Consider the following 16,395-nt stretch of genomic DNA (forward strand, 5'->3'; position numbering starts at 1 on the left):
TCAAAATGGGTTAAGTCGTATTCCTGTTCCTAGTGGTGAAAAAGGATTCACTTTGGCCCACATCAAAGCATCATTCAGTGAAACAGCAGATTTTCCATCTTCAAGGAAGAACACTGGACCCTGTACAGCAAAAATTATTTGATGAGGGAAAGAAAAAGTACACAGGTGTTATGAAAAAGCCACCACAACAGAAAGCAGTGTTATCTGAGAACATCCAAAGCTGATTTATAACTATTGTCTACAATTGTACTGAACTGTACTTTGCCACTTTAAAGCTTTAATAATTACACACTACAAACTGAGTGAACTTGTTACGCTCCAAAATCCAGAGACCTGTTATTTCATAATCCTTAAACTTTTAGTTTGATTTTTAATAACTGCAGTATTTTATATATGTTTGGCAATTATTCTAGAGTTAAATTCAGCCTGAATTAGAAAATGAAGAATCGAGGGTTTTTTTTCCTTCAGAATACTGTACTGATTTCATTGTGTCTGTTGTGTGCTGATCTTGAGTACTTTCCCATCTACAAAAAACATTGTAATGCCTCCATGAACTGTTTGAAAACATGGAGTCTACATGCAGGCCAAAAGAATAATTTCAAAGGTTCACTATGAAAAAGACAAAATACTAATGTATCTAGTGGAAGAAGAGGTATTTCTTAATTTCCTCACTTGACAATACATGGTCTCAAGGCTGCATTTCAAGTGAATTCTTAAAAGACCAGCTCTCCGAACTTGCTACTTAAAACTTGTAAACCCCATGCAATTAGGCTACTCTACCTTAGTATTAACTAAGCGATTTGTGAGCTGATCTGCATGCCTAAAACAATGACTTGTCATGGTCACTAATCCAGAAATAATGACACTGTAGAGACAAGCTGGTGACACCACATTTGCTATTCTTGTAGAACGGATTTTAACAAAGGCAGCTTTACATGGCTGTTAGCCAACATTGAGAGTACATCCATAGCCAGAGACCACTGATCTAATGTGGAAGTGTTGGCAGCAAGTTACTTCTAAATTTGATGGTGTACAGTTGTGAATTGTTTACCTCAAAAATCCCATTAACATCCTGCAACCAACCATTCCCAATGCAAAACTATCCCTGATACTCGCAGCTTGCACTGGACAGAGAAAACAGATTTGGCCTCGTATAAGAGAGTAAATTCACACTGAGGCACTGTCTGGAAACAGGAGCCTAAAAACAGTGTTTCCAGAGTCAGTCAGTTTTCCTTTTATGGGCATAACATATACCAAAGAGGTAATAAAAGGACTGTTATGTTTTGAGCACAAAGCTTTATGTGAGTGATGAATAAATATGTTTCAATATTTAGTCTTCTAATACCTGGCTTTAATCAATCACAAATTACAAGTTTTATGGTATTTATCATTCTGGAAATATGTACCAACAACAGAATGATTTTAATATGTAGTGATGTTGCACACACTTTAGACAGAACATTTGGCAATGGAAATCTGCCTTTCCCATGGAAATGAAAAAAGTTTTGTATTAGGAAACTAGGTCATTATTGGGCTGGATAATTCTTTTTATAGCCTTTCTTATACAGCAGAAGTCAGTCCCTGTCCTCTTTTAACTTCTGCAACTATGGCAACAAGGAAAATGTTTTTCCTCTCAAATGATAAGAGGTGCCTTAGATTTATGGCAATCTCACAACTAGTCAATGCTATCACCAAGAAAGAACATACCAACTCTCTGAAACCATACCTGTATCCTTAGCCCTGTCAAACAAGAGATGTGAGCATCTGAATGACTAGGAAGATTTGAGCCAGCGACATAATCTGGCCCAACCATTCCTTTCAGAGGCTCCTCTTGTATTCGGGATACAAGTACGGAATACACTGTTCTTTGTGACTCAGAAGGCGGAGTGCATGGCAAGTCATCGGTGGGCCTACAAACAAAAGACACTCAGTTTTCAACCGTACATCTTCATTTCTGTCAGAAATAAGAGCCACAAAGTACTCTTTCCTTTCACATTCATACTCAGGTTTTATAAAGGAAATAAATGATGCTTTTACAACTGAACGGTTAAACACTCTCCTTCGTGGTTATTTTGTGTTTTTCCACCTACTTGTTTAATTGAGTACAAGCTCTCCATGCATCTAGCTCCTCAGAAAGCTGTTCGATTCTCAAAGGTACAGATACTTCCCGTCTTTTTAACAGCTGACTGAAAAGGAATGCAATTAAAGTCCAAATTAATTCTAATAATTAAGTACTTAAAAACAAGACAGACTGTCATAATATAAAACTATTTTTGACAAGATTTGAAAATAACTTTATGGAAATAAATTGATCCTTCACAATAATCATTATATTAAACCTTAGAAATATTAAATTACTAGATATAAAAGTAAAGCTCTTCATTTAAGTCTGGCTTTAATTATCCATAATGTACACTTTCTTATTTAAGCTTGCTTTTAATTCACTCTGATTCTTTTTTTTTTCTTTGATACCATTGTAGATTTTGGGGCTGTATGCATTTTTATTTTGTAATGATAACTTTACCAAAATTAAGGACTCATTTTGCCTATATATATAGTAGGTATGTTAAAAATACAGTTGAGTAGCATGGTTCACTATATGCTCTAGGACAGCCTTGTTTCACCTGGTTTCTTGCAGAAACCAATTTCAGAACCCTTGCAGTAGATGCATTTTTATTTATCAAATCATAATTCAAGGCACAGTTATTACTTGACCTAATTCATCAAATTTTCATTTGTGGTGGGATACCTTAAAAATATCCATCCCAAGCTTTTAAGTGCCCATTTTAAGATGAGCTGGAATCTGAAAAATCTATGAATCCTGAAAACATTGGTTAATCTAAAGAAAAAAAAATACAGTGTTGTTCTATGGAACATCTGGAACATCCAGCACTGGAACATCTCTCCTACGAGGACAGTTTAAGCAAGATAGGGTTGTTCATCTTGGAGAAGAGAAGACTCGGGGAAAATCTAATAGAAGGCTTCCAGTACCTGAAGGGGGCCTACAAGAAGGCTAGAGAGGGACTGTTCACAAAGGCCTGTAGTGATAGGATGAGGGGCAAAGGTTTGAAATCAGAGAAGCATAGCTTTAGGTTGGACATTAGGAGGAAGTTCTTTGCCATGAGGGTAGTGGGACACTGGAACAGGTTGCCCAGAAAAGTATTTGAGGTCCAGTCCTTAGAGATATTCAAGGTCAGGCTTGACAGGGCTCTGTGCAACCTGATCTAATGGAGGATTTCCCTGCTCACTCCAGGGGGGGTGGACTAGATGACCTTTGTAAGTTCCTTCCAACCCAAACCATTCTATGATTGAATGATAAATTGAGCTGTTGCAAGTCACTCGAGTCTAATCAGGCAGATGTAGACAGATCAGGTCAAGTCAGGTGACTGTTTGGGACTGACCTAGGTCATATGGGCAGGACCAGGCCAGGTCAGATCAAGTGGGCTAGGTCAAGTGTATTAATGCCTCGGAATATTAGCTCTCTGAGTAACAGAAGGTCAAGCCAGGTTTCTTGGTAGGAATCAAGCTAGTGCCCAATCATGAGCTCTAAATTCAAAGCAACCTTGTTGCCACTAAGCAAGTTTTGACAAATGGTCTACACACAGATATTAAATTGGAACTCTTACTGTCAATATATATTCATGCATGGAGGTAATGCTGAATACCCATCTACTTCTAGAAATTGTTTTCCTTACTGAAATAAGAGTTTGACCGAAATCCTGGATTCACAACTTGTTGCATAACCTCAGAAAATTCTGTATAAAGTAAGGAAGGTTCTATATGCAGACATGGCCACACCCTTATAACAGAGCTGAGAACTCAGATTTACTTATTTTTCCAGGTGGATGGGGGCAGAAGGGGAGGAAACGTTTAGAGAGGGAAGTGCAGACAATGTACAGCATATGTCATAATAGGGACTGAGATTTCTCAGTGTTACTGAAGGCATAATATTACCTTGTATACTCATAAAGTGCAGGTACAATGCTGTTGTACTGTCTTCTGATAGCAAGTAAAGCTCCAATGTAACCACACAAAATCAACAACTCATTCCGAAATCTATAAATGGACAAATACTAATCATGAAGAACTACAAGCAAAAACAACTCATTTTCAAATTATAGTTTCAAAACCTAATTTAGCCATCCATCTTTTGTGGAGAATAAATTTTTACTGCTTATGCTAACTTTCCATGTGATGTAATTGTTAAAAAGAATCCATCTGCTTTATATTGATCTTAATTATTAAATTTTAAATTGCATGTACAAGACATAGTTATTGAAGCACAATCATGCAGCATTACAAAAACTAACATCACTAAGACCCTTTAAATGTAAATAAAATTGACCCACGTATTAGCATGCTACTTGAATTTTATCAAGTTTTCGCATAGGCCACAGAAAAAAGTTAAGATTTTTGCTCTTTTTAGTCACATGCACACCTGTGCAGACATCCAGGCCTAGCCTCAGCTATCTCTGATAAAGGTGAACCTCAGCTATTCAACTATTTTAGACTTAATTCTGAGAGCTATCACTCTCAGCTCAAATTTCCGTAATACTTTGATATAAAAACCCATGTTACGTGAACCACTGCTCTTTTCCTTCAGGAAACTGAAACCAGAGCTGATTGAAGTGAGATTCTTCAAATTCTTCAATCAACATTGATTCTTCCGTTGTGAATACCCCATAAAGAAAGAAGCAGTAAAATATCTGGTTTGGTTATTGTTGGTTTTTTTTTCAATTCCAAAAGTTTCCTTTCATTGAAATTCCATTTTTATGGAAAATATACTCACTCACTACATTTATGCAACACCAGTCGTTCGGTGCGAACGTAACTTAGAAGATCAAGGTATGGACACACTGAATCTAAAGTCCAATCTGAGCCACAAAGTTGTTCTGTTGAAAAACAGAAACAAAATGATCTCAAAAGGCAACCTACAGAAATCATTTAAGCTTTAAAAGGTTTTTCCATTCCAGTGTTTACCTTTCACATACTGAATGCCAATCGGGAGAGCCTTTTCAGGTTCTGTGCTTAACAAATAGTATTTTATAGTTTCAAATATATCCCCATCTGCCTGAATTGTCTCTGCCAACCGCATGCACTCTTCTACATCAGGAAGATTACACTGGAAAACAAAGATTATGCCAAAGGATGATTGCAAAGTTCAGTTCTCTAAGATGCAGAGAAATTCGGAAGTTTGCACAGACTCCAACTATTAACCTTCATCTGCCAAGTCCACCACTAAGCCATATTCCCAGGCAATGCATCTACACAGGTTTTAACTACATCCAGGGATGGTGACTCAACCACCTCCCTGGGCAGCCTATTCCAATGCCTGACAACCCTTTCAGTAAAAGAATGTTTCCTAATGTCCAGTCTAATCCTCCTGGGTGCTGCTTGAGGCCATTCTGTCTTGTTCTATGACTAGTTACATAATAATCTCAAACTCTCACAGAAAGATGAGTCATTGTTTGAAAGGACATACTTGCATATAATGCATGTTAAGAAAGCCATCTAGACCAGAGAACAACACAGCAGAAAAAAAGTTCCCTAACTTTTGATTTAAGCAGTACCAGTTTCCATTGCCAATGTTGTCATGAACTTTTACTACTGCTTAATAGATGTGCAGTCTGAATTGAATATTGTTAGTGGAGACCCTTCTGCTACTGAAGGGAAAAAGGGGGGATTTAAGGAGATTACACACACGAAATGTAAAACAAAATTCAGAATAGTACAGAAGGCTGATATGCAAAGACATGACTAGGCTGCACTTCCATTATGAGGAGGTTATAAATCATACTGACAGGTAATTCTGTAGATAATAAGCTACTTCAGGAAGTAACCCATGCCAAAGAAATAATACAGAAAGTTATTCTTGAGCAGTAGTGAAAATAAAGTCAATGAAGACTGAAAGAGCAAAAAAGGATACGTTACATATAAGACTGCTAATGACAAATTCATCCTGCAGATTCATTTGGCCTGAAGGTTTTTTTTTTAATTAGTAAACAAATCAATACATAACCTCTTGTTATCATTTGGGTAAATTCATTTTCACTGTACCTTTTCATGCAGGTCATTTATTTCTGCTACACATCCAGGATAAAATGCACATAGTTTTACTAACTGCAGTTTATTATCAGGAATCATCATAAGAAGATCAGCTGCTAAATCCCTGCACAAACAAAAGATGACACATAGTTACTCTTGATGGTTTGTAATAGGAGAAAACTGTTATCCCTTTTACATTACTTTTATAAAGAAGAGTTTACTGAAAAAAAATACTATATCCAGAGAAGAGTAGAAGCAGCTTCAGTCTCCAAGACTATTTTGGTACAAATAAATGAGGCTTAATCTATTAATTAATCTTTTGGGGGAAGTTATGTGTTAATTTTCTGTTGCTTTAGTTTGATGAATTACACAGCTGTGCAATCCTAAAGCATCAGAATGACCTCAAAAGTGAGATGGAAGAAAAGTGAGCAGGTATGGGAAGGAACAGTAGGATCTATCCAATTTGAAACATGTTAATGTGGCTCTGTGTCATTAAACCATCCTCAAAATTCCAGTGTTCATGAGCTCCATGACACCAGCGTAAAGCATCTCTCAGTGATTCAGAATGGCTAGTGTTCCTGTGGCATTACAAAAGAGAAACCATACAAGAAAAGAATGTGATACCTATTTTCATCCTTCCGAAAGGAAAATGGTGTTTTAGCTAACTGATGTTTCTGAAATATTCCTAACTTTTACCATTTCTTACCCCCTCCTTAACACAACAAGCAGTGAACACATATTAAGAAATTATTTTGAAATGGTTACTCAATTAAGCTTTTAATAAGTGATTATTCTGGTTGTTCGGTGACTCTTGATTAATGCAGAAACCATTTCTCCTGTGACTCACAGACTAACTTGCTCCTGTGTATGGCAAAAAAATCCTACTGAGTTCCCCTGCATTTTCAGAATGCAGTTCTTGGCTTAAAAACCTTTGGAGTAAGCTACTGTCCAAAATTTGCAACCGCTTTCTATCCCACTTTAAGATATTGCTGATAATTTAAAAAATAGAACACTTTGTTTAAGCTTATTTTTAGCATTAGTAAAGTCACATGCTTTTCAAATCTCTTTGTATAAACAAGCAAAATACCTGTATCCAAGTGATGGAAGGCTATAAGGAAGACATTGAAACATTAATGAACAAAACTTTTGTTTGTGTTCTTACTTTACAGAGGAAAAATCCAATAGAAAGTTATTCAACTACAAGAGCAAATCTAAGGGTCAAGTTAACCAATTTCAACACAAAATAAGTCTTTGACAACCTAATGAAGCTAATGACAAAAGGTCCTTGGAAAATCTGTTGTACTGTATTACCATACAATAGCCACTTTTCCAAGTTACAGAAAGGCTCTTTCAGAATGTAGGACATTTCACAAGTTCTTCAACTATTTTCAAGATCAGTTACTCACACGTACTCATCTTCATGGGCAATTTAAACATTTTTAAAAAAGTGATTAAAAATGGCTCAGTCAAAAAAGTGAAATCAAATGTTTATTTTAAAAAATCCAAAGAAGCCCTCATAAAATGGCCTACAAATTATGGAATAGTTTTTTAAGCACAAACTGTCAGGATAAACAACAAAATCTGGTGGTGGCTGAGTCTGCATATGTGGAATTCAGTATCTCAAGTAAAATACCACCAGCCTTCTCAATAGCAGAAGTTTGCTTTTAACAGTATTTGGGTGCTAAACACGAATAAAATGAAAATTCCCCCAAAGCTGTAGATTTGAGAAGATGGGGAAGAGCAGGAATATTTAGGTTTGACTTTTTATATTTTAGCACACTTTATAAAAAACACAAACAACAAAAAGCAAACAACCAAACTCCTGAAAACATTGCACCAATAAATAATTTCATTTTTAATCCATCAAGGTCCTTTCAGTATTCCTTGAGGTGTCTACAATTGAGTATGTCTCTACAATGAAATGTTTCCAGTCATTGGACATCCTGAAGCATAACACCCAGTAAAAACAAAAAGGGAAGCCTTCAGATATCAGAGCCCCTTGACTACCAGATTCTCCCTGCTTGATCTTATACATGCAGTAGACCAAGGGGTATTATACTGTGCCAGTATCTCTTTACTACACAATATGAAGAGATTCATGAATCTCTGATCATTTCCTACAGAATAAAAAAAAAATATATGCTGTAATGGCTGAAAATCAGAATCTGAGATTACAGTGTGCAACTGTAATCAGGGCTCAGTATAGCACAGGAAACGCACTGACAAATCCAGATGTTTACTTGGGCAATATGCAGTACACCAATTTAAATTTAATTCTTTGGATTAAATTCTTACCATGTTGTTACTGTCATACATTTTCTTGCTAGCAATTCTAGGGCATAATGTGTTGCTTGTGCTGCACTTTCTCCTAAGACAGTACCCACACTGATTGCCAACTCCAGTTCATTTCCACGAATCAGGTTTGCCATCGCAAGCTTGCTCAATGAAAAAATTATATCATTAAGGGACACAAGCATTTTTGGGGATTCACCATGTTGAGCATATGACATTCATTTATGAGACTGCTTTTTACAGGACAAAATATCTATTAATTAAAGTAGCTTTATATATAATTTGGGTCTCTTGAATAACTAAATATGTAATTGTGCACCACATGTTAACCAGTTTTTAAATATCCAAATAGATTTCCTTTAGCAGAATTTTCCTTTGTTCAGCCAAAGAGATTACATAAAAATCATAGCTAAAAAGCATAATGATTCCTTCCACTCTTACATAAGGACACTAGCTTTCAGAGTATGCATTTCCCCTCTCTCTTGATAAAAGGAGACTCAACTCCAAACCAATAATGGTCGTACTCCAAACCAATAATGTTCTTCCTGTCTATGGGCAACTGGAGGTACTGACAGAAGAATATTGAATAGTAAGAGACTACACAACAGCTTGAAATATGTCTGTTTTGAAATATAGACATTAACTCATTATTGTTTTCTCTCTAGTGCAATTTTACTCATTTTGCAGGGATAGAGGAGGAAGAACATGTTCAGTCAGCAACAACAAAATCCAGAGAGAATGAGAAAAAGGCAAAATTTGTAAAACTAAAACCAAAAAAAGTAGCAACATATTTCGTACATGTCAGCCCTATTTTTGTACTGAGGGTGGTTTTTTTCCTATTTATTTCGTCATGTAGAATGCAAATTCCTCCAGGTAAAGTTCCAGTTTGAATGGGTCTCTTGAGTCACAGTAAAAAGTAATATTTATATGAATATGGATATATATCTATATAAGATACTTAGCTACCTTTTATTTTCTAATATAACAAGATATATTAAAATATTAACAAATAATAACATAATAGCTTCTGTGCATGAAAGAAATAATTGAATTTAATAAAATCAAGAGGTTTGCTACTAACTTTAATACTGTAAGGATCAAACTATATAAGTATGTACAAGCAAATGTTATAGTAACACATTTTGGCATGTGATACATAGATTTCAAAATATAAAAAGGAAGTAAATGTTGGCCTTTCCATAGTTAAAGAGGAAAAAAAATATAAAAATTACCTCTATATTTTCAACAGCCAGATGGCAACATGCTGCAAGCACTGCATGGCCATTCTGGAAATACCATTCTGCTAGTTCTTTACTGACTTCATGCAGGAGCCTGCAGGAACAAAAAATGAATTCTGCAAGGTCATTCTGCAAGGTCACTTACAATTTTGAGTTCTTTGACTCTTAATTTGTATACAAGTCACCACATTTGCTTCTGTACCCTAAAATTTTTTTTAATTTCACTTAATAACACCACTAGATTCCAAAATGCAATCCAGTGCTTAGGTTGGTGCATATTCAGGTGAGTCAATATGGAAATGTCTCTTCAGATTGACAGAAGAAAATTCAAGTATTTGGGTATTCACTCTGTACCTGTTAACTCTGCATAAATATCTCTAATTGTTCAAAAATTGCACCTGTAAATGAAGTAACTACACAGCCTCCAAGCTTCTTTTGTTATGACACATATACACTAATAATGTAATTTATGTTTTTAAGCACTGTTCTAAACAAGAAGGTTTTTTTATGGATACATACAATGAAAATATGGCTATTAGTGTGCATTGTCAGAAACTTCACTGATGAAAAGTGAAGCTTCAGGAGGAAAAGATACATAAGAGACTCTCATAGATACTTGTTAATGCTAAATATTACTATGCTCACCAAAATTTCTAAGTTGGTATGCTAGATATTTAAATATATAAATACATAAGGTACATATGAAGGTACCTTAAACGGCAAGTAAATGAAAAGAATATTTATAATATATATGTATGAAAAATTCTTTTGGTGCCAGAAGGTTCCACAATAGGGGAACTAGTCAGTGCAGCATTAGTTAGTAAGTCTATCAACTAAGTAACAGGAGATGTAATATTTTCTTGTCAAATTCTACATTGCTGATTATCAAATTAAGTCATTAAGGTTTATTTAAGACTTCATGTTGTCCACTGAAGTGAGGCTTTAGATATAAACTAGAATAACATACTCGTTATAACAATCTGTATTGTTTTCACCAGAATTTGAAGATCCACTTGTTGTGGAGAGTGATGACATCTGTATATTTCCCTCACAAGCTGCCTAGAAGTGAGTAAAAAATGATTAATGAATGAAACTGGATATGAAATACGATTTTTCAGCAGCAAAAAAAATAAGATCTAGAAAATTTCTTCTAAAACCCACTTACAAGAAAGGAAATGTTTAAAACCAATGAAGCTATTCATACCTAAATCTTAGCCTAGTTTCATCCAACCATACAAGAAATTATATAGAAGCAAGAGATCTCTTCCTTCCTATGCATTTGTACAGGATTTTTCTGGCATCTGAATATGCTTAAAATGGACAGTGAGGGCTATAACCTTCATTTTTACCCCATAAGGAGCAAGTGGCTGTGAGTGAAGGATAAACTCCATAGATACTTCTCAGTATACCAGCAAATCTGGAAAGGTGGCATAAGCTGAACCTCTTTCATGTCTGGCAATAATTTTTTTCTAACATTAAATGAGAGATCAGTGTGGGTTAAAAGGAAATTCTTTCACATGCTTTAAGGTGTATCTAGCGAAACAACATTAAAACTCTGGGCTCAGTTAAAAGGGAAAGAAAGTCCTGATATTTTATTGCTTAATATTACCTGATTAAAACTTTGAGGAAAAGGCTATTTTATGAATTGCAGTACGAATAACCCCTACAATATGTCTCCTACAAGAAAAATGAAGATCTTTCTAAAGATCTTTCTAAATATTTATAAATTTAAGCATACCTCAAAGTTCCATTCTGTGCTCCATTCAGCTACTATTAGAAAATGACACACAGATAGACATTTCTAAAGGACAAATATGTCATCTTCAGAGTTGGAAACAAACAGCTAAATACATCCCCCACATTGTTATATATAATACCTGTGCAATAAGAAGAGCATCTTTAAGCTGGCCTCTTGAAGTAAAGAAAGAAACTAATTTTTTAACATCTCCAACAGCTATACAGTATGGGATGACATCATCATTTTCTTCCTGAATTAACTGATCAGCTCTCCTAATCAAACAAATTGATAAATAAACAAGAGAGACTTACATATTTAATTGATCAATAAACTCATCTCTATAGGTGCTAAATGAAACCACATGAATTGCAATGAAACCCATCTGCCTTTCCAGGCCTCAGAAGACTCTGGATACTGCACTAATGAGTTTGCAGTAAAGGCTGCAATTTATGATTAACCCTTTGATTCCTGTACACAAAATAATTACTGAAATCCTCTATAGTTCCATTCCAAAGCTTAGTGAACAAAAAGGAACATCTCTAGACCACTGTAACAAAAGCCAACTACAAGTGATACTACTGTTTATCCTTCCTACTTTTCTGTGTCTTTTTAAGGACAGAAGCTACAATTCAGCATCATATTTTTATTATTTTACCTTTGCATTAACTTCCTCCAGTATTTCATTGATACACCAGGTGCTACTGAGAGAGCTTTGTCCCACTAGAAGAAAGCAGCAATATATTTAACCTGATTATTTCATTTGTGAAGAAGCTCTATTTTCTAACTAGCTTCATGTTTCTTCCATTAAAATAAATTTATTAAGAGGTAAGGAATGATCTATGCACTAGTCTACATATGTTAAAAATAACTGTAACAAGATTACTCTTTTCTGGATTTGGGACCCATTTGGTTGCTACCCCATCTTTGCTAGGGTAGCTGGTTTTCAAAAATCTTCCTATTTCATTGTTCTTCAATAACATTCTGGTATTATACCTCTCCAAGTTCTACCATTAGTTCACAATATCGCTGAATTTGTCCTAATCTTAAGTGTATTTCTGCAGCTTCTTTGAGCCTCTCTTCTTTGCTCGGTGCACCAATACCACCTCCAAACTTGGACATTTTTACTGTTGTCAGTTCTTGTGCCTTGGACTGAGAGAGAAAGAAAGGAAAGATAAATTAATTTCTTTTTTTTAAGAAGTACAATCTTCTCTGATGTTTTAAACAAGTTTTCTTAAGAACGAACTAGTGTCAAACATTACAATGAAATATAAAGGATATAATTTAAGGAAAAAATCCTTTTGAGACTAATTGAAAGAGATTACTATGAGAGTACAGTGAACTAATTAGAAGACTTTACAATGAGATTAAAGTGAAGTTGTTAAAGTAACTGTGTGTTTTGTTGCATACATACATTTTCCTTGATTGTCTTCCTTTAATCTTATTTATATACATTTTTTTAGCCCATTTTCTCATATGTAGTAGTAATTCACCCAGAGGTCCACTGTAAAAATCTTGATCTTTTTGAAATTAAAAAGAGTATGTGAACATAATCCACAGACCTGGAAATTGTACTTATTACCATTATAATGATGCCCACATAAAGAAAGAATAAAGACAAGAGGCTCAACCTGTGTCCTCACCTGTCATACTCCATTACCTTTACGACTAATAAATGCATTTCCATACGCATACAATAGATATGGATATTTCAATAGATATAAATATTCCTGTATTTCCAACCCAGTCATTAGAGTATGGGATTTTTTAGTATCCCTAAGTCCCCAACAGAACCATGGTTCCCCATATTCTGCACAAATTGTATGTCTGGTTGAATATTCATTTATGCAGCTACTAATAAATTTATGGCCTAGTACTTGAATTTCATATTCATATCTGACTCACTCTTCAGCTGCATTATCTGTATTAATGGCAGGTTCTTATTTTTCCATTCCTTCTTCCAGGCAGCTAGATAACCTATTTCTGCTGACTCTCCTTCATTTTCAGACCTGAGTACCCCTGTACCTGCATCTGAACATAACTACAAACTTTGTGTTTATACAACCAAATATGACTCACTTTATTGAATATAAAAGTACAGAATATATAACGGGCAGACGAAATCACTTCATCACTCAAGCTGCAGTGATGCTTGCTTTGCAATTTCTTTTCTCTATTTTGAAAACTGATTTCCTAGTTAATAATTATAACCTATCATTTTAAGAGAGTATGCATGCACTTAACTAGATGCTATTGTTCTGGCAGACGAATCATGCAAAGAGAACTGCACAATTGCAATTGAAATTGTAACCCTTTTGTATAGCACTGAATGTTATTCTTCAAGACTGAAATACTATATGGATTAACAACCATTTTCACATACTGTTCATGGTTCACTTACCATTCTAAATCTAATGAGATGTTTCATATGCATAATTCCTTTGGAATAGTTTTGTGGAAGCAAACTGTCATCTTGTCCATTTATTACAGCAACCAAATCCCATAAATTTTTGCTGCCTCCTGGAGGCTAAATTTATTAGAAAAGAAAAGAGCTGTGTTACAGGGATGTTCACGAGAGAAACTTGAACTTATAAACCATAGGAAAATATTTATCAGTCACTTCCATGAAATAAAATATCAGTCCATTTCAATATTAGAAGCTATACTATGAAGACATGAAACTTCTCTAAGAATTACAATCCTTTTCTAAGGATTACAAATCAGTTCTGAGCTGATGAAAACTAGAAGATCCTACAAAGAGTTAAAAAAGAAAAGAGAGACAATTTTCTGTATTTTCAATCCCTTAGAGCTTGTAATTGACTCCCTATACTTTAAGCACAACACTTCTAATTTTCTGGACTCAAAAAGCACTGAACAGAGATGATAAAAAAAAGCTTTTGTTCTTAGAAAATGTTATAATTCTTATAATAGCTTTACTCTCGGATCAACACAGGATGTCAACATTTATAACTTCTGTAAACCAAGGAATTATATTTAAAAAAATTTAAACCGGGAAATGTCAGTATTTGTAATTCACAGAACTGAGGAAGATTTTTTCAGTATTTTACAAATCACACATTTGAATTTAGTTAGAAATCAAACCAAATTCTTTGGGTGAACCAACTCTTTGTAGACTACTGTACTGACTTATATTACAGCAGTGCTTGAGACAAGCTGTAATATAAGGACAAATCTTTGTTCTACCTGGGGTTCAGCTTCTATGCAGGTAAGCACTGATAGGGACTCACAGTTGAGTTTTTAACTCAACTGCACAGAAAGGCAGCAGTGATTTAAAATTTTTGTCAAAGCACTTTTCCTATGGATAATTAAATTACTCCATCAATTTCACTTCGTGAAAAACTGGTGTTCACAACTGACAAACAACTCAGTCACGAACATTTTTGCGTGCAGAACTGCTAAGGGACAGAATTGAGTTCTGCCTATTTTCTGAGCTCCCTTTAGAAAGAGAGACAAAAATTATTGTAGAGAAGAAATTTCATTTTTGAAGATTAACTTCAGAAAAGAAAGTCATGCTCAGTGACAACATCCTTAAGTTTGCAGAATACTTACTGAAAAACATTCTGAAAACCACCTTAGTTTTTTTCCTCGAGGATTTCCTGTCAATTTTTCCACTTCTTGTTTAATGTCCTTGGAAACTTTACCACACAGCAAAGGAGGAGCACCAGATTCTATAGCCCGATCTAACATATACAAAGATTTATACATGAGAACTAAAAAAGAAATAAAGTAACATGCAGAAAATTAAAATGACAGTATATACAACTTACTTACCTGTATTACTGATAATCTCATCCCAACATCTATCCACTAAGATATTTATTTGTAGAGGGTTTATAAGAGGTGCCAATGACCAGAGTCTCACAGTAGAGTCACGAGAGCAAGATGCCATAGTAAACGGACGACTAGGATGACATGTTAATCCTAGCAGAGAAAAGCATTTTAAAATGTAGTCAAATAATTAAGTTTATCTAATAACTAGTTTGATTAAGCTATTTTATACATTGTAAAATATTTTCAAATGCATTTCAATACCAAAATAAAACAAAATTTTAAAATATTACCATATACATCTGCACCATGATCATAAACTGTGTCCAAACATGTTCCATCTCTTGTGTCCCAGGCTCGAATTGTATAGTCCCAACTGCCAGATATTAGAAGGTAGGGAATTTCAGGGTTCCACATCAGTCCCCGTACTGGAGCTGTATGTCCACTAAGAATATTTATACAAGCATCCTGTGTATAATCCCATATCCGAACAGTACTGAAACAGGATTAAAAAGACCTATGTCCATCAAATCACCTACTGAAATATCATTTTCTCTCTACTTCGTCAATATGGTAAGCAAATTCATCAGAATACTCATTTGCAATATGTTTACAGAAGTTCTAATTGGAGAGGTTGAAGCCCGTGCCTTTCATGTTTAGGGCAGGATACAAAATATACCAAAGACAGTTCACCAGAGTAAGGAACTATTCTATCTACCATAGTCTTCAAAAATCTCACATGCTCCTTATCTTGCATGTCAATGAGAGAAAAGTTGCCTGTATGCCTGCATGCATAATAAAATTATGTTAGAACAGCCAAAATGAAAAAAAAATGAAAGGAAAGGAAAGCAAAACTGTAAGATATCTCTCTCCTAAGAGCCTTCTGACAGACCCTGGAAACTACAGATCTGCTAATTTAACCTGCAGTTCCTATAGAAACTATGAAGATCATACAGGGTAGTACTGAAAGGCATTTAAAGAATAATGAAATCATCAGGCACAGGCAGTCAGCATGGGTTCACAAAAGGAACATCCAGTTTAACTAATTTGTTATTCTTCTATGGTAAGGTTGCATGCCTAGTGACTGTATTTTAATAAGGCTTTGATACTGTCCTTCACAGCATCCTTTTAGAGAAGTTCTCCAATGGTGGGATAAGCAGGTTCATGGTGCACTGGGTCAAGAACTAGCCCCAAAAGTGAAAGTGTGACTGTATTCTGGAAATCCCTCTGTAATCAAGTCTTATTACATAGCCATGATAGGTAATAACATCAGTATATTTCATAATGACACTATGA

At 35.0% G+C, this 16,395-nt stretch overlaps 1 protein-coding gene across 5 annotated transcripts in view; it reads right to left on the reverse strand.

Annotated features, from left to right (window-relative positions):
- The window catches only part of WDR17 (WD repeat domain 17), a 35,556-nt gene continuing 19,161 nt past the window's right edge, over positions 1-16,395 (reverse strand). For 2 of the 5 annotated variants that reach the window (XM_054382869.1, XM_054382867.1), the window contains 18 exons: positions 15,393-15,595; positions 15,103-15,252; positions 14,881-15,011; positions 13,712-13,837; positions 12,307-12,462; positions 11,969-12,033; positions 11,453-11,585; positions 10,543-10,634; positions 9,570-9,669; positions 8,341-8,480; positions 7,133-7,153; positions 6,058-6,169; positions 4,981-5,122; positions 4,790-4,892; positions 3,955-4,056; positions 2,091-2,186; positions 1,727-1,910; positions 1-120 (listed from right to left, as the gene is read on the reverse strand). In XM_054382869.1, coding sequence (XP_054238844.1) covers positions 1-120; positions 1,727-1,910; positions 2,091-2,186; positions 3,955-4,056; positions 4,790-4,892; positions 4,981-5,122; positions 6,058-6,169; positions 7,133-7,153; positions 8,341-8,480; positions 9,570-9,669; positions 10,543-10,634; positions 11,453-11,585; positions 11,969-12,033; positions 12,307-12,462; positions 13,712-13,837; positions 14,881-15,011; positions 15,103-15,252; positions 15,393-15,595 — 2,176 coding nt within the window. Of the gene's footprint in view, positions 121-1,726; positions 1,911-2,090; positions 2,187-3,954; positions 4,057-4,789; positions 4,893-4,980; positions 5,123-6,057; positions 6,192-7,132; positions 7,154-8,340; positions 8,481-9,569; positions 9,670-10,542; positions 10,635-11,452; positions 11,586-11,968; positions 12,034-12,306; positions 12,463-13,711; positions 13,838-14,880; positions 15,012-15,102; positions 15,253-15,392; positions 15,596-16,395 lie in introns of all 5 variants that reach the window. The other 3 variants (XM_054382868.1, XM_054382866.1, XM_054382865.1) reach the window with 2 other exon arrangements.

Source organism: Indicator indicator, chromosome 8 (assembly GCF_027791375.1).
Source record: "Indicator indicator isolate 239-I01 chromosome 8, UM_Iind_1.1, whole genome shotgun sequence".
NCBI classification, from domain to species: Eukaryota; Metazoa; Chordata; class Aves; order Piciformes; family Indicatoridae; genus Indicator; species Indicator indicator.